Source organism: Petaurus breviceps, unplaced genomic scaffold (assembly GCF_028583685.1).
Source record: "Petaurus breviceps papuanus isolate PSGF00001 unplaced genomic scaffold, PetGlider_PUasm1.0 151, whole genome shotgun sequence".
Lineage (NCBI taxonomy): Eukaryota > Metazoa > Chordata > Mammalia > Diprotodontia > Petauridae > Petaurus > Petaurus breviceps.
This window is the reverse complement of record NW_027185712.1, coordinates 17,838,895-17,863,892: the sequence shown is the minus strand read 5'-3', so window position 1 is coordinate 17,863,892 and position 24,998 is coordinate 17,838,895. Positions and strand designations below refer to the sequence as shown.

Genomic DNA, 24,998 nt, shown 5'->3' with positions numbered 1-24,998 from the left:
TGTGTGTGTGTGTGTGTGTGTGTGTGTGTGTGTGTGTGTGTTCAGGGAGGGGAAGGCTCCGCCTCTCAGGGCTCTGGGGCCGCCCAATAAAGAGAACTGCGGCCGGACCAGCTGCTCGCACCTTGCACTACTACCCTCGGCTCGGCTCCCGCTCCCGGCGGTTCTCCTTCCAGAGAGCCGCGCTGCCCGGAGCCCCTTTGCGCCTGGCGTACCAGTCTTGTCAGTCCGTCAGTCCGACTACCTGCCTGCCAACCCTAGCCTGATCCGGAGACGGGAGCAGCAGGTGAGGCTCAGAGCTGCAAGGGGATGTCAGAGATTATGTCAATCCCATCTGGCTGGAAAGAGAGCTGAGCCGGCACCAGCACCTGCACCACCACTGCTGGACTCGGAGCTGTCAGCGGAGGGCAGGTGGTTGCTGTCAGCGACTGTCGCTGTCCGCAGTTGGAAGCAGCGTCTCTCGGGGAACCCTCAGTGTCCGACTGCAGGATGGCGTTCAGGGCTAGGGCGACGCGCCTGAGGCTCAATTTACCTGCCTGGGGACTCTTGTTTTTGGCTTTTGGGATGCTACCACGGGTTCTGGGGATTGAAGAGATACCTGGACACAATAGCCACGGAAAAGAGGGCTTCCAGATTGTCACTTTCAAATGGGATCACGTCCAGGACCCCTTCATCATCGCACTCTGGATCCTCGTGGCTAGCCTGGCCAAGATCGGTGAGTTAGCAAACCCTCCTAAGGCAGACGAGTCTGGTGACTTGGGGAGCTGGCAGCTCCTGGCCCAGATTCTGATCATCCTCTTTCCAGGGGTTTGAGAGGTGGCAGTGGTTTTCAGGACTGGGAGTGGAGGGATCAGAGCCATTTATTTGCTTTTTTATTTGAAGATTTGCTCTCATCATGTTCCTTGCCCCTGGACACAGCATTACAGTGTCCTTTTAACAGTTGTAGTTTGAATCTTTAATCCAGATTAATGAACTATGTTGTCACGAGCCTGTTTTTCTAAATCCGATCCTATTTCTTTTTCATGTCAAATACCTTAGTATTTTCTAAAGCAAGTATTTTTATTCTATGATGATTTTGCTCTTGTCCATACATAATAATCATGTAGCAAATGACTTTCGGGAAAATGTTCCAGAAATTTCTTTCCTGGTGTGTCTTCCTACCCCATAACTTGACACTACTTAGAACTTTATAGGAAAATGCATCCGAAGTAGATAGGAATTATACTCCATGGGCAAGAAGTTAGGGTCATTTTGCACATGTATAATGGATATTAGTTAACATTTATTAATGAATATGAACATATATTAGAATTACATAGTACCTCTATCTCATATCCTCAACATTTCCTGGTTCTGGCTACATTTTACCATTTGTAAAAATTTCTGTCTGGTTTAACAATCATTATAGGATCTGACATATTTCGAGATTTCGAGTGTAATAACTGTCACTCACACACACCCTATAGAAGTTGCTGGTAAAGTTTGTTTAGAGCCTTGAAGCATATAGTGAGAAACTGAAATTTTTGTCTTATGTTACTTGAATTATTCTCCACTACTCTCAATAAATCTGAGATCTCCTCAAACCTTAATTACTCAGCAAACTGAAAATTTTCATCCTAATTCAAAAGCAACAACAAAAGCAGTAGACCTTTTGTGTAAAAGAGAAAGCTAATTTTTCAAGACTTCCTTGTGGATTTTTGGTGTTTATGACAATTTTTACCTTTTCTGAGTTTTTGTTGTTGTTTTTTCTACCTCAGATTCCTGCTTGTTTAAAAACTTCGGTATTTTTGCTTTAGTATGCTGAAGCAGGTAATTGGGAAAACATTGTATATAATGACATTTTCTCCTGTAACACTTTTTTTTTTCTCCTGACTTTATTAGCTGTCTTTTCATTCCTCTGAGAAAGCTGCCTCGCCTTTCCTTAAAACAAAGGTGATAATTAACTACTAGGGAAGGTGATAGGAAGGTTAATTTTCCTCAAGTGCTTTCCTATATAAAATTCACTATATTTAATAGATGTATCTTTTACTGTGGGTCATTCATTTTGGCTCTTAATAATCCTTTGATGGACTTGGCCTGCCTGTTGTCCCAATTTTGTGCTGTTTACTTTTGCTGTCTGGTATAGCTATACCCTGCTTCATTCAAGTAGACCTGGGCTTAATGTTTGACACAACCTCATTCTCGTTCTTTTTAGTATTCAACCTTTACCTTTATCAAATTATTTAAATCCCAAAGGAGAGCAAGAGGAATAGGGAGGCAACTTGTGTAGCCAGAATCACATAGTTAACTTATCTAAGAGATAGTGTTGTATAATGTTTAAAGAAGAGGTCCTCAAAGCTCAGAAGAAAAATTCAATCTGTAATTCTGGACATATACAGACTGTATGACTCTGGGCAAGTAATTTATCCTCTGAGAGCCCCAGGAAATCCTTTAGATCTCTTAAATTGGAGAAAAGGTACTAATCTGTTTTAGGAGAGTATTTTCTCACTGGGAGTCCTCTGTACCAATTAAACCACTGAGACAACCGTGATCCCTAAAGAAAGTTAAATGCCTGAAAGCATAAATGATTCTGACTCATTTTCTTCATCCTCACTGCTCCTGGAGAAGGAAGGATGTAGATGAAATATTGTTATCATATAATTGTTTTTGGAGAGGTAGTCTGGCATATAGAGGGTTGGAGCCAGGAAGATCTGCATTCAAATCCTCCCTCTGACACTAGTCTGGGCAAATCAATCAACCTCTTAGTGCCCTTGGACAACCTACTAAGAAGTTGCATGCTACAGTGGAGTTTCTACACCAGTGAAAACAAGAAACTCAGGTTCAAGTCTGATCATCTTAGTTTTCCCATCCCTCTAATTTGCTACTTTGAAAGCCTTCTAAGGGTATCCAATTTACAAGTAGATTAGGAACTGGGAGGAAGAATCAACTAGGGAGAACAGTGGATAGAGTGATGAAACTAGGAAGATCTGGGTTCAAATACAGCATCCAACATTTACTAGCTTTGTAACCTTAGATAAGTCATGTAACCTATCTTCTCTCAGGTTCCTCATCTGTAAATTGGGGCAACTAGATGGTGAAGTAGAGTTCCAGGTCTGGAGTCAGGAAGATCTGAGTTCAAATCCAGCCTTAGACACTTACTAGCTGTGTGACCCTGGCCAAGACACTTAACCCTGTTTGCCTCTGTTTGGTCATGCGTAAAATAAGATGGAAAACGAAATGGAAAACCACTCTAGTAACTTTGCCAAGAAACCTCCCCAAAAAGGGGTAACAGATTCAGACATAACTGAAAAACGACTAACAACAACAACAAACTAGGTAAAATAATAGCATCTACCTCCCAGGGTTGTTGTGAGGGTCAGATTTGTAAGGTACTTTGCAAATCTTAAAGTGCTATAATAATCTTAAATGAAATACTTGAAACTTCTTAGAAGAAAAGCAGTATGTGTTCATAGCTTTAGAGCTGCAAGGGACCCGAGAAGCCAGTGAGTCTGACTTTCTTATTTTACAGATGAGGAAACTGATGCCCAGAGAGTCACTCAGCTTGATGGATACTGCAGGCAAGATTGGCTGGTCTTTGCTCCAAGTTCAGTTCTCCAACCACAGCACCACCCTGTTTTTCATTAGATAAATTGGTTTATATAGATGTCAGCTCTTTCACATACTTGTTGCCACACAGAGAAAGAAGTTGTTGATTTCTGTCATAGGCATAACTCATAAGTTGAAAATAGCAATTTTAGGAGGATAAAGAGTCTCATTTCTTTATATTTTTCTGAGGCAGTATAGTGGAAAGATCATCATTTCCAGAGGCACAAGAATTGTGTTCAGATCCCACCCTAGACATTTATTGGCCTTGTGACCATGGGAAATTCACTTAACCTCTGAGAATCTCAGTGTTCTCTCATGGAATATGAGGGTGTTAATATTGGCATTGCTTTCCTTGCTAGGCCATTTTGAGTAAACGGTGTATCTACCACCTACACTTTTCAGGTTTTTGTATCCCAGCTCTGACGATCCCTCTGACAATAGTCTTGTAGAACTCACTTTATCTCTAAGCCTAAATTTTCTCATTTGGAAAATGATACATTCACTACTTACCTTAGAAGATGGTGCTGAGAACTGAATGAACTAATGTATTGAACATGTTTCATAACTTAGGATCACTATTTACATTGAATAAGCTAAAAACCTAAAAATATTTTTTATAACCTAAAACCTAAAAAAGTATAACCTAAAAAAAATTTTTGTCTGATTTTAGCTAGCTGAATTAATTGTTTAGAATGGAGCAGTCATGATGACATTGTTGTCTACTTCAATTTGTCTGTGTTTGAAAGAATCCCTGATAACATCTAAAAAAATCCTCTGTCCCAGGTCATCAAGGACCAAATACTTAACAGCTCTCCCCTAGTTTGATTAACCCAGAGCAGTCAGGAAGAAGTATCACTTGTAATACAGATGAAATTCTGTTTTAACAATTTCCTATGAGCATCCCATTGTTATATGAAACTATTTCCATTTCCCAGGTTACAAGGCCTAATGTGGGCCTGTAAGCTATTTTTCTGCTATGATACAAATAATTTATAGAAAGAAAAATGCTGTATAACTGATGTGTATACAGATCTGTCAATTTAATGTCATTTTATTTAAGGAAGATACTACCTGCCCATTGGGATTATGTGGTGCCTGCATAATGTCAAGAGACCTAGACAAGACTCCTAGCATGCTGGGTGGACACCTCTCTGAATGATTTTTGAGACAAAATTGCTAAATGTTGCACTGTATGAGAGGGAATGAATGAGTTACAATCAGCATTATTGGAGGGAATGCTGTTGATGAGACTAAATATCCATTTAAGGCCTTTAGTGTTGCCCTTTTAATATCTTTTTAATAAATCATATGATGACTATAATTGATGTATTTATAGAAAAGAATACTTTCTGATAGAACTAAAAGATTGTTTGCATGTTGGTTGGTGGATGCCACTGAGTTGTCTTCAACATGATTTGAGTAAGGTCTTAAATGAATGAGTGGTCAAAGTAGATAGTCTGGGAGCAAATTCATTCTTAGAGTTGGAAGTGCAAAAGAAGAAAGAGAAAGATGGTGTGGAAATTAAGTATAAAGGATTCAGATTCAAAGGGGAAGATTCAGAGAAATATAAAGTGGGACCCACAAAATGGAGAACTGTAAAATTATGAAGTATCTATCCAGGGGTAAGCAGTAAAGACCGAGGAATGTGAGAGAACTCCCCAAAACTCATTCAAGGGTTGGGCTTCTATTTACAGATTAAACTATGTAAAATGACGAGTTTTCTTCCAAAATTTTTTTTTAAGCAATTGGGGTTAAGTAACTTGCTCAAAGTTACACTGCCAGTTATTTTTGGGTGTGGTGCTAAGTATCTGAGCCCAGATTCGATCCCAGATTATCCCGACACTGGGGCTGCTTTTCTTACTTTCTGTGCTACCTGGCCGTCCCTCAAATGTTTTTGATACCTCAAATTTTCTCATCCTAGACACCTCACAGAATCAAAGAATTTTAGAAAGAAATCTTGGAGGTGATCTAATCTACCTCCTCAGTGAAGAATCCTTTCTGTAATTCAATTTCAGTGAATATTTATTAAGTATCTTCTGTGTGCAAGACCTTGGATTAAGCACTGGAGGCACAAGGATGAAGCATTTGTCTAACTTTCCAACAATTCTTCTCTCTAGATGCTTTCACTCTGCTACCCTATAGAGAAATCTCACCCTAATTGGTCAGAACCTTTAAGCATCTTTCTTAGGGGCAGCCAGGTGGCTCAGTGAGTAAGAGCACCGGCTCCAGTGTTGAGAAGACCTGGAGATCGAATCCCGGGCTCAGACACTTAGCACCCACCCAGAAACACCTGGCCGTGTAACCTTGAGCAAGTTACTTAACCCCAATTGCTTAGGGGCAGCCAGGTGGCTCAGCGAGTAAGAGCACTGGCTCTAGTGTCGGGATGACCTGGATCAAATCCGGGCTCAGATACTCAGCACCACACCCAGAAATAACTGTCTGTGTAACCTTGAGCAAGTTACTTAACCCCGATTGCTTTAAAAAAAAAAAAAGCATCTTTCTTGTAGCCACTATCTTGCTCCCAATCATTTATTTTGATGCTTCAAACATTTGAGATCCCACTAGACTGGAAGGGACCTCTGGCCATCTTGTCTAAAACCATGCCTGAACAAAAATGTCTTCTACATTGCCTCTGAGAACTGAGCATATAAGTTTTATATATATATATATATATATATATATATATATATATATATATATAACATATAACAATAACTCTGCTCATAGACTTTTAATGAAGGATACCTTACTACCTTCTGAGGCAATTAATTCCATGTTAGGGTTGACATTATTTCTGAAGTTATTTTTCCATATCAAATCCATACATGCCTCATTATGACCACTAAAGATTGCTTGATTCAGTCATATGGGGCTAAAGAGAGTTAAATTTGTCCCTCTTCTATGTAACATAGTTTTAGTTACTTGAAAAGGGCCATCATGCCCTCCCTCTTCCCACCCAATTTTCTCTTCTCCAGGCTAAACATCTTCAGTATCTTCAACTGATCCTTTAAGTCATGGTCTCAAGTAACTGATTCACTATCTCTAGATTATCAGTGTTCTTTATCACAATGGATTTCATTTCAGGATGGGAATTCTATTGCAGTCACCAGATCATTCTGGTTCCAATAGGAAGTGCTATTTATCAAAAGGAAATAATTTTTAACTTCTTAATCCCACCTTACATCATCAATACATTTTTTATAAGTATGGCAGTGCTTTGTTTATCTGGTTTAAAATATTAAACAATAGTAGTATCAGACTCAAATGGAAATGGAGCCTCATGGGTCACATATTGACTTAGAAAAGTGCAAATTAACATTATCTATGTTGAACTGTATTTTTGTCTTTTAGTTAAACATTTCCCAGTTACATTTTAATCTGGTTAGTAGCACTCAGGAGTTTTGTGGGTGGTAAGTTTGACACCTCTGCTGTACAATAAATAGATCCTATATAAAAAGTGCTTTCTTTGAACCTAATCCACCAAATAATCAGAGAATCATAGAATGTTAGAGCTGGAGGTGTCTTGGAAGCAACTTCATCTTACTTCCTCATTTTATGGTGGGGGAAAGTTCCCAGGAGAGGTTGACTGCCTTTCCCAAGATCACAAAGCTTCGTAAAACTATAGAAAACAAGTGGCTGGGTTATTTATCTGGCAATATGTAGCACAGTTCAATTATCCTACTAAGAAATCCTTCTACCTGTTAGGCTTAAGCTGGCCTTATCAGCCCTCAACAACATTCTCTAAACTAACCCTTAGTTAGGTCAACCCTTGGACAAATGGACAGGAAGTCCATTTCCAGGCTCCTACTCAGACCTTTTTTAGCTTAATACAATCTGCTAGAACTTGTGCTCCACTGGCCTAGCTTCTAAGAACCCACAATATAGGACAGTAGTAAGAACTTCCATGCCAGTGTAAGGAATTGCATTAGGATTTTAGTAGATACATTATAATACAATTCTAACATCATCAAAATAGTGTTCTATGGCAATTGCTATAATAGGTTTTTACCTGTGCTTTCATGCCAGCATCATAGTCATTAAGCGTCAGAGAAAATCTTGAACTTGGGTCTCTTGGACCAGTTTGCTATACAGCAGGCCATTGTACTAACCTTGAGTATCTCCAAACTCTTCAAGACTATAAGTTTCAGGGCAACTAATGATTTACATTAGTAGAGGAAATTTCCTTATGGGAATTTGCTAAATCAATGAAATAACAATTTCATTTGAGAGAGAGAGACAGAGACAAGGAGACAAACATAGACAGACAGAGACAGAGAGACAGGTACAGACAGAAAGAGACAGAGAGAATCATGGCATAGTAGAGCTCCAACATCAAAATGAGTAAGAGCTAGGTTCAAGTTCCTGTTCATACTATATTATATATTACTGTGGACAAATCACTTGCTCAGAGAAATTCCCCAAACAGCTCTCTATGATTACAGATTGCAGGGCAAGTACCTTCCTGTGGAAGGAGTTTCCATGTCAGAAGTTCCCTATGGGGATAAAATTATAGATTCACACATACACACACACACACACACACTACACATCTTTAGATTCTAAATACATGCACATATATGTATGTTTAGCATGTACACATATATAGATATAGAAATAGATCTCACAGCCATTTAAAGGAAAGTTATAATTGAATAGAATTGAGAAAAATGTCTGGATTGGAAAACATGTTTTGAGTAGACTTTGTTTTCTCACTGAAATACCTTCTAAAGCTAAATGAATTGGTATTGTCCAGTTTGGGGATGGATAGTAGGAGACATGACAGATTGTGACTTCATTCTGATTTCTAAGTAGACTTCACTGGATTGGGTTTCTGCATAGAAACCACTGAGAGCTACTGAGGGAATTATTCTTTTAAAAGTAAGGGTTGTTGGTAATTCCTTGTTAAATCTCTGACAAGATATTCATTTATTCTAATTGGGGAAATTTAGCATTATTTCTGTATGTAGCTGATAGCATTGTATTGTCAATGAAGGAAATGTTAATTTTTTACTCTAAGGAGACTGTATTTTAAAAGATGAAATAGATTAGAGATAGTCTTCATTCCCATCTAGACAAAAGAAAGGAATACTCTTAGACTGAGCTCCTCTACTCCATTAATGATCAACCAATCTGCAATGAATTTGGCATAAATGCCTAGATTGCAGATACAATGAAAGGCAAGAATGAAATAGTCCATGCCCTTACATTCTAAATTTCTGATTGTCTAATATTCATAGGGGTTTCTCTGTTTCCTTACTTTGGGATTCCATCTATCAGTACAGTTGTAAATGCCTTTTCTCCAACCAGGAAGCATAAAAATTTTCAGGATAAATGGCACTTATCACAGCTTTTGAAAAAGTTTTGAAAATCACTAAGTCTACCAAGTTCCATTTGGCTAATGAATCCTGTGTGAGCCTTACCTCAGACTACCTGCTTACTCTATCTTCTCTTGTTCTACATGACGCAATTAAATGATACAGTGGATAGTGTTGGAATTGGAGTAAGGGAGAAACAAACTCAAATATCTACCCCAGACGATTGCTGACTGTGTCATCCTGGGCAAACCACTTAACCTTACCCAGTTTCTTCATCTGTAAAATAGAATAATAATAATGCCTACTTCGTAGGGTTGCTGTGAGAATCAAACAAAATAACATGTAAAGTGCTTTGCAAACATCGAAGTGCTAGGGGCAGATAGGTGACTCAATGCATAGAGTACTAGACCTGACCTAGGAAAGCCTCATCTTCCTATATTCAAATTTAACCTCAGACAGTTAATAATTGTGTGACTCTGAGCAAGTCACTTCACCCTATTTGCCTCAGTTTCCTCATCTGTCAAATGAGCTGGAGAAGGAAATGGCACACCACTCTAGTATCACTTCCAAGAAAATGGCAAATAGGACCACGCATCAGACATGACTGAAAGGACTAAACATCTAACATAAGTAAAGTGTTTTGCAAACTTTGTAGTACTATGCCAATGTTCACTGTTAACACCTACACATAGAAGGTTGAAAAAGCCCAGGTACATTTTACAACAAATCCTCAGATTTAAGCAAGTACAAAAACAGTGTAGAAAAATCCATAGAGGATCAGCCTTTGAATCAGTCAGATATGGGCTCACTTCCTGTCTCTGACAAATATATTCTGGCTTGTTACTGTGTACCCCAGATTGAAATTACAGGCAAATGCTCGTCTGCATTGGTAGATGTAGATTTCTACACTTTCCACCAAATTAACAAAAAAGTGCCCCTTTTCTCCAGGCCCTCCGCCTGATTTCTTTTAGGTAGAATCCAGTAGACTCACCAGATACTTTACTCCTTAATGCCTAATTTAGAGAATACTTCTCCTTAAAGCCCAAAGTAGTTAAAGCTGTACCCACTCAAATGAGAAGAGTTTTGTGAGATATATGTAATTGAACTTTTACAAAAGAGCAGGAAAAAAAATTAATTTCAGTTAAACAATCAGTTGCCAGACCTTACCTCTGTAACCCTGAGCATCTCTGCTCTTCTCTCCATTCATACGCCTCCCTTCCTACTACAGGCCTTTATCACCATCTTGCCTAGTCTGTTGTTATAATCTCTTAATTAACCATCTCTCTTCAAGTTCCCATTCTAATTCATTCTCCATATACTTGCCACAAAGATTTTACTAAACCACTGATCTGAGCAGTGTCTTTCCCGATAAACAATATTGGCTCCCAATTCCCTCTATGAGCAAATAGAAGCTTTTCCATTGGGCATTCAAAGCTCTTCACAATGATCTAACATTCTGGTCTCACTTCATGTTACTCCTCTTCTTCTCACAATACTCCAGCTAAACTGGTCTCTTATTACTTCTCATGCATGGCCCTCCATCTCTCATCCCTCTCTCTGCCTTTGCCTGGAATGCAATCCTTACTCCCTTCCACCTCTCAGACTCTCTACCTCCCTTCAAGGCTCAATTCAGATACCACCTCTTTCCCCCCACATCCATTATCTTACATGTATTTTCCATATAACTACCTACACTTGTTATCTAGTTTATAAACTCTTTGAGGGTAAGGATTGTTTCATTTTTATCTTCCTATTCCCAGCATCTAACACAATCCCTGTCACAAAGTAGGCATTTAATAAATGTTTGTTGATTGATTGGCCAAGTATCTATTAAACACTTACCCTGTGGAAAAATGGTATGGCAAAGTGAAAAGAATGTTGGGGTGAGAATCAGGGAGTCCTGGCTTCAAATCCCAGTTCTGAAACTTAACAAATCTGTGAATATGGACAAGTCACTTAATTGAGTCTCAGTTTCATTTTCTGTAAAATGGGCATAAAATACCTGTAATACTAATGATACAAGGTTTTTCTGAAGATTAAATGAGACAATGCATGTAAAATACTTTGTGAACTTTAAGTGTACATGTATATATATAAAAGATGTGCATATATAATAGATATATATATGTACATGTGCATACATACATAATTATGCATTAGAGAGGAGGAAGGGAATAAGCATTTATTAAGTGCTTACTTAATAGCCAAGCATAGTACTAAGCACTTTACAATTATCTCACTTAATTGTCACCACAAACCCTGTGAGGTAGGTACTATTATTATCCCCATTTTACAGTTGAGGAAACTGAGGCAGGCATACATTACCCAGGGTCTGGGAATTCAAAGACCAAAAAAAAAATCAGAAGGTCTCTGCCCCAAAGGAGCAATATTGGGAAATACAACATGTAAATTAAATAAGAAGATACTAGATCATTTCATGGTTCAGAAAGGGCTTTCTGTAAGAAGTTGTGCCTGAACTCATGATGAAAAATGATAGCCACCTCCAGAGAAAGAGCTAAGGGTGGCTGAATGCAGACTGAAGCTCGTGATTTTTCACTTTCTTTTTTTTTTTTTTGAGAAAGGGTATTTAAATTCTTTTCCACAAAATGACTAGTATGGAAATGCTTTACATGATTGCACATGAATAACTGATATCAGATTAATTACCTTCTCAGGGAGGGGAAAAAAGAGAGAGGGAGAAAAACTGGAACTCAAAATTTTTTTTTAATGCAAAAAATTGTCTTCACATGTAATTAGGGGAAGAAATAAAATATATTTAAAAATTTAAAAAGAATTAGTGCCTGGGTTGAGCTTTGAAGGAAATATAGGATGCCAAGAGGGGAAAAGGGAAGAGGGAACACATTCCAGCATGGAGGACAGCATGTGCCAGGAGAGGCAAGGAGACAGGAAACAGAATGCCAAATTCAGAGAATGGCAGGCAGTTCAGTGTGGCTAAAATGTAGAATGTGGGTGAAGAGAAGTAATGTGAAATTTGTCAGGTAGGTAGGCTGGAACCAGGTTGCTTTAAATGCCAGATTAGGTTTTAAATGCCAGATTAGAGAGTTTGTTTTAAATCCCAGAAGCAATAGAAAGACAGATAGACAGACACACCAGGCACTGAATGTTGAGTAGACATCTTGACTTCTCCCAGAAGATTTTAGTATTCCACTATCTACTCTCTTAAGATGACTTTGTTGCAATTGTTCCATAACATATTTCCATGTTGGATCAAGTTTTATTCACATCAACAGAAACATCTTCTCTTATGTGCTATTATTAAAATAACTTTAATTGAGTGCCTATTCTAAATCCAACATTGTTTTAGGTCCTATGTATGATTGGATCAAAATGAATGAAATAGACAATAAGTTCTCTCAAGATCAGAGGAGGGAAAAATGAATGTAGACTGGCAAATAAGTTTGATATGTACTTGCTTTGGCAGCACATCAGCTAAATAAACCTTCTAAGATCATAGAATTAACATCTAGAAGAGACCTTAGAGATCATTGAGCACAACCCCCTATCTTTACAGTGGCAGAAAAGGCAATGACTTCCCCAAGGTCACCCAGATTGTAAATAGGAGGTTACTCCAAACACCCCAAGATGATTTGGACAAAGTAATCAATAATGGCTGATATTTATGTAGAACTTTATAGATGAATAGAATCTTATTTGATTCTCAGGACAATCCAGTGAGAGAGGTAGTTCTGTTATTATTTATATTTTACAAATGAGGAAACAGGAGCTCTATAAAAGGGGTTAATTAACTTTTTTCAAGGTCACACCACAAATGAGGGACAGAGCCAGGACTCAAACTCAGGTCCTCTTACTCCAGATCCAGTGCTCTGTCCACTGTACCATTCTGCTTACATCACATAATCACAAATGACATAAGGTAATGAACTAGTGATGCAGTTCTTAAAAGCAGTGACCTAATATTCAAAGTTTGCCCTACCTATGAGAATTGGGGTGCCCTTCTTTTGAAAGTCATGCTTGTAACCTTAGTATCCAGACAAAAGACATCACTCCATGACGTCACTGGTCCGCTTTGAAAACAAAGGACCACCACCACCAACAAGTACTACTACTACTATTCCAAAGTTTTCAGTGTTTTATTAAAGACCCCAAATTGAACATCAACACATACAAATTTGCTTAATAATTAAATTGATTAATTCTGATACATGATGTATCATGGTTCAGTCCCTCTCTCTAAGCTCAGCAGCACCATTACTGATCAATAGAACATAAGCAATTGGTCTTTACCTATGAGTCAGTAAGGAAGTAACATTCCTAGCCCTTGGCTAGGAATCAAGAGGCTCATGTTTACTCCTGTGGTGCCACTTACTGGTTGTGGGACCTTTGCTGAACATTAGGAAACTGTCTCTGATTCCTTCCCTATACTGATTCTAACACATTCCCTACTATCTTACAAGGTGACCATGATGCAGTCTTAGAACCGAATGGGATCTAGCTTAGAGGTAACTTTGGAAAATTTTTGCCTAAAGCAGGAGTGCTTGCAATCAGCCATCCAGACTCTAATTGGCCATTTTCATTATGAATCAGCCTGTCCAGTGTGGGTGCAGCTCTAATTATTACAAAATTCTTCCTTGCATTGAATCAAAATATGTCCCCCTGAAATGCCCATCCTTTGGTTCTAGGTTTTGCCCTCCAGAGGTACACAGAATAAATTTAATCTCTGTCCAATTTAATAAACCTTAAAATATTTGGAGATGTTGTCATAGCCCCCACTTGGTTTTCTCTTCTGGCTAAAACCAACTGCCTCTTCACCAGGAACATCTGTGTTGCTTGATTTGTAGAGTCTCCTCTTGGCTGGCCACCCTGCTCTGGATGCACTCCAGGTCATCAGTGTCCTTTTTAAATTGTGGCACTCAGAGGACTGAACACAAGATTCTAGACAAGCACAGTGTACAGTAGGGCCATTATTACCTCCCACGACCTGGACACACTATACTTAACATTATTGCTGCCCAAGATTCCATTAACTTTTTAAACAGCTACATCATGCTGTTAGCTCATCTTTAGCTAATGGTCAACTAAAATCTCCAGGACCTTTTCACATAAACTGATACCCAGTATTCTGTAGTAGTGTATTCAATTTTTGAAACCTAAATGCAACATTTATATTTAACCATATTCAAAAACATTGGTTTGGGCCAATGTTTTTTATTTTTCAAAATCTCTTGAGATTATTTAGAATTTTGATTCCTTTTTCTAACATACTTTCTTTATAATAAAGTTTTGCATCATCTAATTTGATAAGCATGCCATTCATCTTCATTTAAGTTACCGATTAAAAAAATATTAAATACATCAGAGCCAAGGGCAGAGCCCCAGAGTATGCCACAAGATATTAAATGCCTTGAGGTTGACATCAGTCTTTTGACCAACACTATTTTATATAATTCTTCAGCCAGCAACAAACCTCTATAATTATACAACTCACATTTCCACATCCTGTTCACAAAGATGGCATTAAAGACTTTGTCGAGTGCCTTTCCGAAATACAATAGTCTGTTCAAACAAATAGTATTTGTGTTGGTCTCTGCTAGGCACTAAGAATACAAAAAGTAAAAGTGAAAATATTCCTTGCCCCGAATAAGCTTACATTCTACTGGAAAGATAAACTGGACAATACACAAACAATGTCTGCAACTTTCTCCTTTCAACCATCTAATAACACTATATGAATAGAAAATGAGGCTAGTCTGTCTCAACTTGTTCTTAGTGAACCCATTCTGCATTTTCACCTCTCCCCTTTCTAAATGCTGACAAATCATCTGTTTAATCATTTCTAGATTGCAGGGAGGGGAGGAATTAAATTTCAAAAACATTTAAAGTTGGGGTTTTTTTGTGATCCTTCTTTTTCCCCTTTCTGAAAGTTGGGATGATATTTGTTCATCTTCAGTCTCCTATTACTTTTCCCACTGTATTTTGTATCTTCAAAAATCTTTACTAGCAAGACTTTTGTTGCAATAATTTGTTTTACATAATTTGGCATTGGGTCTCTCTGGCTATCCAAGATTTCTCAGTGCTTGGCAGTTTCCATGATTATGCCATGATGATGACAGCTGACCTTTTATATTTATATAGTCTTGTGAGTTACAAAACATTTTTCACACATGATCCACACAACTCTGTGAGCTCAGTAGTATAGGTATTTTTCTTACAATTATTTCACCATAAGCTGCGTAAAATAAGCATTATTATTATTACTTTAGAAAATTCATTCTTCTCGTATTATTCAATAGAGATCAGATAGAAAAAAAAAGTCTTTGACACAAATCACTGTCCTGCTATACTTTTTTTACATTTAATGCTTTACAGATTGTTGCACAGGTGGATAAAACAATTGCATTTTGCAGTAGGATAAAATGATTAAGATATAGGTACAACTGCAACAGCAGAGTAGGTATGTATATGTACCTTATCCTGTTTCTACATAGTTTTAATTTCTTTTGCTTAGTCTCTATATTTTGAAAGCTTTTCATTCCAAGCAGCTTGGAGACTATGAATATTTGTCATCATAAAATCCATTAAAATATTGTTCTTAAGTTTTTATTTATCAGTATCATGTCTGGGTGATTTTGGCCAACACTTTGGTCTCTGATAATGGTCTAGTCTAGTATGTGTTAATTTTATTCCTCCTTGATAGCTTTATAACCGCTGTGTCTAGCCTGGAGGAGATGAGGGTTTTTATAAATGTCTTCATTTGTTGGTTCAATCTGACTTCTAGATCCAAGCTCAAAGTCTTCGGGATCTATCTTTCCTTAGTGTGTGTTGAGCATTTTACACTAATTGAGGCCAGATAACATTTTGATATCACTGGGGAAGGATTTATCAAAATAAGGGGGCTACTTAAGGGGACGTTGGATGGACCCATGTAGTCTGATATCATCAACACATATCAAGTGGTTGATAAGATGTTTTAGTTTGATTATTTTTCATTTGGAAGCTGTGTTTAGTTCTATTTTTTTTAAAGCAATTGGGGTTAAGTAACTTGCTCAAGGTTACACAGCCAGTTATTTTGTGTGGGTGCTAAGTATCTGAGGCCGGAACCGATCCCAGGTCTCCCGACTCCAGGGCCAGTGCTCTTACTCATTTCGCCACCTGGCCTCCCCTGTTTAGTTCTATTTGGGAGAGATGATAATGGACTAAAGAAAAAGCAGAAACATAATGAGCTTAAACTATATCTCTGAAAAATAATGTTCCAAGTAGACATGAAATACTCTAGCAATTTCATGGTATTTTGGAATATTTTAGTATAGATTCATATATGTGTATACATATATATATATACACATGTATGTGTGTGCATGTACACATACATACATACTTACTTCTGGTATCCTACCTGTTTTTGCTGTCCTGAAGCCTAAGCCACTATGCCTGGAATGCCTTGTCTGCTCTTTCTCCCAGGGCCCCAGTAAAGGAGTATAGAGGAGTACAGAGTCTTCTGTGTGGAATGCTCTAAGGATAGGGACACAGAGAGAAATGAGCCACAACCATACATCTGCTGCAGTTTCTCCTCATCTGAGATGTCTGAGTTATCTGATCTACTAGACAAGGGGTAGGGAATCTGCAGCCTCAAGGCCATATGTGGCCTTCTAGGTCTTTGGGTACAGCCTTTAGACTGAGTCCAAATCTTACAGAACAAATTCTTTTATTAGGGGAATTTTTTTCTGTGAAGTTTTGATTCAGTCAAAGGACCACACTTGAGGACCTAAAAGGCCATCTGTGGCATCAAGGCTGCAGGTTCCCCATCCCTGTGCTAGACCGTTCCTTGAAGGTGGAAGTAGGCTGCAGAGGATTCTTCTAACCATTGTTCCCAACCTACGAATAGGAGACTTCTAGCAATCCATCTTGAGACTCTTACCTTACTCACTAATGGGTCTTCTGGCAGTTTCCCCCTTTTGATGTGAGATGATCTATGCATTAATGATGGTTATAGCATATTCCAGATGCCATTCTGCAGGCAAAATGCAGAATATAAGTTCATAAGACAGATACATGGTCCCAAAAGATAGAACTTAGAACAACAGGGAAAAGATATAGTGGTTTCCATTGCCTCTAGGATAAGAAACAAACTTCTCTGGCATTTAAAGCCCTCCAGTTGTTTCTAACCTATTTTTTCTAGACTGCTTTCTTGTCACCACCCCTTATATATTAGACTTGCTGATCTAACTAGCCTCCTTGCCATAGGCCCGTCCATGACATTCCATATCCTTTTGCTGTCCTTTTGTACAGGCTTTCGATCACGGCTGGAATACACTCTCACTTCATTCTCTTGGAATTAGAAGTCCCTTTTGAGATTCAGCTCAAGTTTCACCCCCTAAATAAATCCTTTCCTGATTCCCCCACCCTCCCTCCAGGTACAAGTGCTCTCCTCCCAAAATTATTTTGTGTTTACCTACCAATGTATATATCATTGTCCCCCAATAGAGTACAGTTTGCTTGAGGGTAAGACCTGGTTTGTTCTACTCTTTATAATCGCAGCATCTAACACAGTGCTTGGCATATAATAAATGCTTAATAATAATTGCTTCCTGAATTGAACCAAAATAATAGAGAACCATTCCTTTTTAAAAAGAAAACTGTATATAGTTTTACAACAGGGCATAATAGCAGAGGATAAGAAGAAGGTGAAGTTTAAAAGTAGAGTAGAGAGCTGAACTTGAACCCAGGATGCCTTAAGTTTAAATCTTTCCATTGACACATACTGGCTGTGTAACCTTGGAGAAGTCACTGAACTTCTCAGTCCCCTAGGAAACTCTAAATTGTAAAGAAGTTATCAAACTACATTGATAGGAGGTTCCATACATCAGTGATATACAGCTTTAATCCCTATTCCTATATAGCCCTTTACTAATAACCAGGTAAGGACAAAGAGAGAAAAAACAAAGACACTGGAACAATTACTATGCATATAAGGTTCCCACAATTCCTCTAGCTAGCCTGAACCCCTGAAGTTTAAAGGCCACACCAAGAGTGCTTAGATCCAGATCATCCCTTTCTGCTGATACAGGGAGGGAACAGCCCTAACCATTCAGCTCAGGTCCTTGCTATCTTCCAATGCTATTATTTTACACCAGTAAGAGTGGCAAATGCAGATCTCCATGGAACTGTAATCAGCCTAGACCAGGGGTGGGGAACCTGTGGCCTCGAGGCCAGAGATAGCCCTCTAGGTCCTCAAGTGTGACCCTTTAACTGAATAGGTCTTTTGGTCCTATCCAGTGCTCTAGGATGGGAAACAGATACTCCAGCACCATTACCCATCCCATAATCTGTCCTTGTTCCTTATTTTTATGGGACCATTCATTCTTTAGGCCCTTTCACATTCTCCTTCAGCAGAAAGACCATTCATCACACATATAACTGACACTAGCTTGACAAAGGAATTCAAGAACATCATTGGACTAGTTCCCTTAAGACCCATACTTCCTGAGTGTGCAGTTGAACTATGGTGCTTTGTGGTTGCCCATGTAAGTTCTCCATATATAAAGTTTTCTGGGGGCTTGAGGTAACATTACTTTTAAATTTCACCTTCCTCCTATCCTCTGCTATTTGTTTATGTTTTAGGTTTAGGACTGATTTGTCCCAACTTAGATATAAAGACCAACCTTCTTCATCAGTTAGTCACTACAGGCTCTAAAAGAAGTACTCTCAAACATTTCACCCAACTGTTTTCATGGAAATTCTATCTTTTACCAGTTGTTCTAATAATCATTGTGAAATTCCTTTAAATACAATAAGGGCTCTATGGTTCAAGTCAAGTCATTAAAGCACCTTATTAAGTGTTTTCTATGTGCAGGGAACTGGGCTAAGCACTGGAAATGCAAAGAAAGGTAAAAAACAGCCCCTACTCTCAAGGACCTCACAGTCTAACACAGGCCTGCACAACATATGGTCCACGGGCCATACTTGTGGCCCACTAAAGGATATCAGTGGTCCATGCAAAATGTAGAGGATGTAAAAGAAAGTAAAGATGTAACAAGTGCTTTGTCCATACACTGCTTAACCCACTTTCCACTAGTCACTACTGTGCCCATCATATAACTTGGTGGGTAGGTTGCCACTGTGAACTCTCTCCTGTTTGTCATGTGACTCCCAGCAACCAACCATTGTCAGCCTTTCCTTAGTCTAAAAGGAGCAAGAGTCGTATTTTTTTGCTGTGTTTTCAGTTGTTATTGGTATTGAACAGGGACAAAGTGACTATAGCCATGCGCCAACACAGCTGATGCCAACTATGCAATGAGTGGCAACAATGTGAGTGCTTCTTCCCCTCCTTTGCTGCATGGCTGCCTTCTAAGTTACATGAGTATCTGGTGTTCCCTCCAAGATCAGACACTCAATTCAGTATTTCTTTGTATGTGAGCAGTTGCAGTGGAGATTTTTTGGTTCTAACATTAAATTTTTGGGATAACTTTGTAAAATGGGTGATAAAAAGAAAGAGAAGATTGATTCAGAATATAGAATATTTAATCCAGAATAGACATATAGATACCTATTTATTTACATGAGAAACAAAATATTGTGCCTTGTTTGCCAAGAAGTAATAGCCATTCAGAAGGAATACAATCTTTGTCACCATTTTGAATCAAAACATCCTTACTTAAGCAAATTTAACACCAATAAAAAAACAAATTAAAGTATCCACATTGTTGAAAAATCTCAGTGGGGAACAATGGTTTTTCAAGAAAGTAAACTCAGAAAATGAGGTGGCTGCTAAGGTTGGTTTTCAGATTTCTAAAGAAATTGCTGCTGCTAAGAAGCCTTTAACTGAAGGTGACTTCATAAAGAAGTGTTTGCTGATTGCAGTTTCTGGATTATGTCCCACTTAGCAAAATAATTTAAAAAACATTAATATGATTTCATGATAAGTAAAAATCTTAAATAATAAGTGTAATTAATTGATATTTATTGAAATTTCCTTTTTTTAAAAATATGGTTTATTCACAAAATAGTTCGATCGTTAATTAAACTTTTACTTGGAAAGTGAGCCACTAAAAACCTATCTACAATCTGAAGAATCTTAATTTTCATTTTGGTCCCTACCTACTGCCAAGTTGTTCAGGTCTGGTCTGATGGGACATACAACATGCAAACAACTGTACAAAGAAGATACATACAGCATAAATTTAGGGTAGTTTCATAGGGAAGGCACTAATATTAAGGAGATTGGGAAAGACTTCTTACAAATGGTATGATTTTATTTTTCTTTAATTTTATTTTTCTTTTCAGTTCCAAATTATCTCTCCCCTTCCACTCTTCCTCCACCCACAGAGAAGGCAAGAAATATTGTACCCATTTTACATATGAAATCATGCAAAATATATTCATTACACAAAAAAGCAAGAAAAATGAAGGGAAAAATGCTTCAATTTGCACACTGAGTCCATTGGTCCTCTCTCCACAGGTAGATAGCATTTTACATCATGAGTCCTTTGAAGTCGTGGTGAATCAGAGCTACAAAATCTTTCACAGTTGATTGTTGTTACAAATTTGCTTTTACTATGTAGATTGTTCTACTGGTTCTGCTCACTTCACTTTGTATCAATTCATATAAGTCTTCCCAGGTTTTTATGAAACCATCCCCTTCATCGTTTCTTATAGTACAATAATATCCCATCACATTCATATACCACAACTTGTTCAGCCATTCCCCCAAACAATGGGCATCCTCTTGGTTCCCTATTCTTTGCCACCACAAAAAGAGCTGCTATAAATACTTTAATACATATGGGTTAAAAGGTACAACTTTATTGGAAGCACCCACTTTTGACAAGGGACAGGATCAAAGTAGAGAATAGAACAAGTGGGAGGTGGGATAGGAGGGAGGGAAATATAGTCAGTCTTTTACAATACATCCACTATGGAAATGTTTTGCATAGCTACACATGTACAACCTATACTGAATTGCTTATCTTTCCAGTAAGGGTGGGTGACAAGGGAGGAAGGGAATGAATCTGGAATTCAAAGTTTTAAAAGCAAATACTTAATATATATATATATATATATATATATATATACTATTATTTATATTATTTTACATGTAATTGGGAAATAAGACATACAGGCCCTGGGGCATAGAGATCAGCCGTGCCCTACTGGAAAGTCAGAGGGAGTGTGGGAGAAAATATGGGAGAGAGCAGATTGAAGGAGGGAATATCCAGTGAATATCCAGGGAATATCCAGCGAACATCCAGCGAATATTGCTATTTTGGGGTGGTGGGTAGGGGAAAAACAGGGAGAAAATTTGTAACTCAAAATCTTGTGGAAATAAATGATATAAACTAGAAGTTAATAAAGCATTTGATTAGGGGAAAAAAGGTCAACTTTACCTGAGACTTGAAAAAAGCCAGGGAAGCTAGAAAGTAGAGATGAGGAGGAGGAGTGTTCCAGACATGATAGACATCCAGAGAAACTCTCTGAGTTGGGAGATGGCATGTCCTATGTTCCAGACAGTGAGGAGGCCAGTGTCACTGGATAGCATAGTATATGAAGGGATTAATTAAATTAAGACAAGAAAGGGTAGGAAGGGACAAGGTTATGATGGACTTTAAAAGACAAACAGGCTTTTCTATTTGATCCTGGAGGTAACAGGGAGCCACTGGAGTTTATTGAATTGCTTAGGAAGGGTCACACCTGGGCTTTAGGAAGAGATTAACTTGACTGCTTTATGTAGGATGGATTGGTATGGGGAGAGACTTGAGATAGGGAGACCAGCCGGCAGACTAGTGCTATAAATAGGTCATAGGGTGGTAGCAGTGTCAAAAGAAAATTACATGAGAGGCATATGAAGTTAAATGGCAGACTTGACCACTGATTGGATATGGGGAGGGGCAATGGGGGAGTAAAGAATTGAGGATGGTGCCTAGTGTTTATTTCCAAATCTGGAAAGTGCAAGTGTCTTGTAAGAATGTACCTTCACCAGAAGCCTGGAATAGAACAGTGGTCTACTCCCAGGAATTAATTTGACCTGCAACAATCAAAGTAAGATAAGGGATTGACTTTTTGCATTATATTTTTTTGTGTTTGCATCTGAAAAGACAAACATATAAAGCCTATTGCCTTAGAGAGAAAGGGTTCCCGAAACACAGTGAGGATTTTCTATAAGACTAGAAAGTAAGTAAAAAAGAGTGATCATTTGCCCAGAGGAGGCCCTGGGAAAAACTGGGAGGTAGATTACTTTCTCTTTAATTCTGGTTCCTAGATCTGGGCTCTTCCTCTTCTTTCCTTTTTTGACCTTTTTCCTCAGGCTCTCCTACCAGTCTTCTATCAAAACATGTTCAGAGCCTTCATTCCCACTATAGTATAAATGACAGATAACAGCCTTGTTCATTTGAATACTGTTCTTAAAGTGATGGCAAGAAAACAATCCAAAAGCTGTATCCAAGGGACTTCCCCAAGGATTTTGTGAGATCGACTATTGGGATTTTCAGAGGAAAAAGTCTCTCTTTCTCTTTTTCCCCCTGTAACAGAACATTGACAGAACTATCAAGCAGATTATAAAATAATTTATTGGGATTTGGAGATGAGATATCACCCTAGAACATCCTGAGGAAAGAAAGGGAAAAGTTGATAAGTGTTGATAGCTTCTAGTTACTCTATACTCAATATAAGTGGTTACTTATTTGTATTACAACATGGGATCATTTTCCAGAAGAAAATACAAGAATAAGACATCATATTCATTCCAAGGTTAGTGTAATGTTAGGCTATTCCATTCACACAAATGATAACATACATATACATTTCATTTGAGCCTCTCAACACCCCTATGAGGTAAGTGCCATAGTTATTCTTTACATTTTGCAGATAAAGTTGTTGTTTGTCCTTCATTCTTGAAGAGGACCATGACATAAGGGAGGTGATGGCATGACATGCAAGTGAATTGGATTTAACTGAGGTATAGCCGTGCAAAATCACCAGTCTCAGTTTCTCCTCTGGAGCCATCTGAGTCCAGTGACGAGATACAGATCAGGATGGCTGGAGGTGTCCCTGGATGCAGTAGGAGACCTTGGCCTTTTTAAGCTATGGTTTTTAACAGGTCTCTGTTTGACTGAGGCAACACCTATTCAGTAATTAAGGCTAGATAAGAAATGATGCAGAGAATGACCTCTCTTAGTTAGTAAAAACAAAAATAATAATAATCCTTCTGGGAGGGGAAGACCCTCAGGGTTTCTGGCCACAACAGAAGCAATTGCAATTTACATTCACGCTGAGCCACAAGTTTCAGAGGCAGAATTTGAACCCACATCTTCCATATTCCAAATCTAGAACTCTTTCCACTTTGTATCCATGTAACAAATTTCATTGTTATGAAATATTTTATTTTGCTTTGGTAGAATTTTGTTGCAAGGAATCCGCAACATATTCATTGGGCATTTATTCTGCCTCATATTATAGGCATGTGTGTCCCTTGTCTTCTCCCCCCCCCCACTTTCCTACCACCGTATTACAAGGTGATTGAGATAAGGCCTTGTGTCTTGTACATCTTTCTATCTTACACAATAACTTTCACACAGCAGTAAAAGTTTACTGAATAGATGAAAAGATTAAATAGCATCCCTAGAATGAAGGACCTCAGCTACAAACAGGATGCCACCATCCGGTAACTGAAAAGATACATAGTACTGGCACATCCTTGAAACCAAGACACCAACCTTTTCCTTCTAAACATATTGGTGTAATTCTTAGTTTAGGTATATGATGTGAGTATTCAAATGAATTCCTGGAAGAGAGCATTGGGATATTTAAGGGTTGAAGAGAGTTGGAAGATAACTGATATTTGATGACCAAAGACAAGACTTAAAGAGCTTCTTGTATTTCAATTCTTAGTAAATTTTCTTCCCCCTCTCTAGTTAAAATGAGACAACCAGAAACTCTACTATAATAGGGAATGATGCTTACACCAGCAAGGTATAATAAGAGGATTTATGCTATAGCATAAAGGGGTAAAGAGTGGGCCTTGAAGTCAGGGAGAAGCAGGTTCAGTTCTGTCTCTGATGCCTATTACTTTGGAATCGATTATGTGACATGGGAGACACAGGCACAGGACCATCCATCATGGCAGCCCATATCAAGGAGGGTGCTGTGCTCTATGAATGAAGCAGAATTGCAGTAGCTCAAAAGAAATGTGAATGGGCAAATTTAGAGCAATCTCCACTCCAAATGTTCATATGGACTATTTGTGTCCGACCTGGCCTTCTGAGTTCATATTGGTCTATTTGGAAACACTACCTTGACTCCAACACAGATGTAATTTTGGTCCTCTTGGAACATGAAGGATAATAATCAGCCAGCCAACTCATAAGTCACTCAACGTCTAAGCACCACAAACAATAAGGCTAAAAGTTCCACAGAAGCTTCCTCTCTATGGAAATATAGCCTTCATACCAGGAGTTCCCTAAACAATTGAAATTATAGGTCTGGACAAAAATTAATATGGAGTGAGCGCAATTTCTTCTACTAACTAGAGGTTGGTAGGTAGCATAGGACAATGAGTACCAGTCATAGAATCAGGAAGACTTGAGTTTCAATACTTCCTCAGACAACTTACCAATTGTGTGACCCTGGGCAAATCACTTAACCTCTCAGTTTCAGTTACCTAGTCTGTAAAATGGAGACCTTTTCTAGGTCCTCATCCTTGACCGTTCTGCAATACTTGACTATTGACTTCTTCCAGAATATTCTCTCCTCCCTCATCTTCCTTGCCACTTCATTCTTCTAGGTATCTTTCTGTCTACTTGATATTTTTCATATCCTTGCTTTCCCACTTACTAAATGTATATGCCCTGAGTCTTTTTTCCCTCCCTATACTTTCTTTGGCAGTCTCATTCAGTACTATGGCTTCAGCATACACCTCTAAACAGATGATTCCTAAATCTATAGATCTAAATATAGGTAAAGATATAAATAATACATATATATCTAAATATATAGATGTACACATATATGTATGTCCATCTAGATAGATAGATATGTGTGTACACATCTGTCTGTCTATATCTATCTATCTATCTATCTATCTATCTATCTATCTATCTATCTATCTATCTATCTATCTATCTATCTATC

General features: G+C 38.3%; 1 protein-coding gene across 1 annotated transcript in view; it reads left to right on the top strand.

Moving 5' to 3' along the window:
- The first annotated feature begins 123 nt into the window (after window positions 1–123).
- The window catches only part of SLC9A3 (solute carrier family 9 member A3), a 146,265-nt gene continuing 121,390 nt past the window's right edge, over window positions 124–24,998 (top strand). Inside the window, exon 1 of the mRNA XM_069076082.1 lies at window positions 124–712. Within this exon, the coding sequence (XP_068932183.1) occupies window positions 487–712 (226 nt within the window). The 5' untranslated portion in view covers window positions 124–486. The remainder of the gene's footprint in view (window positions 713–24,998) is intronic.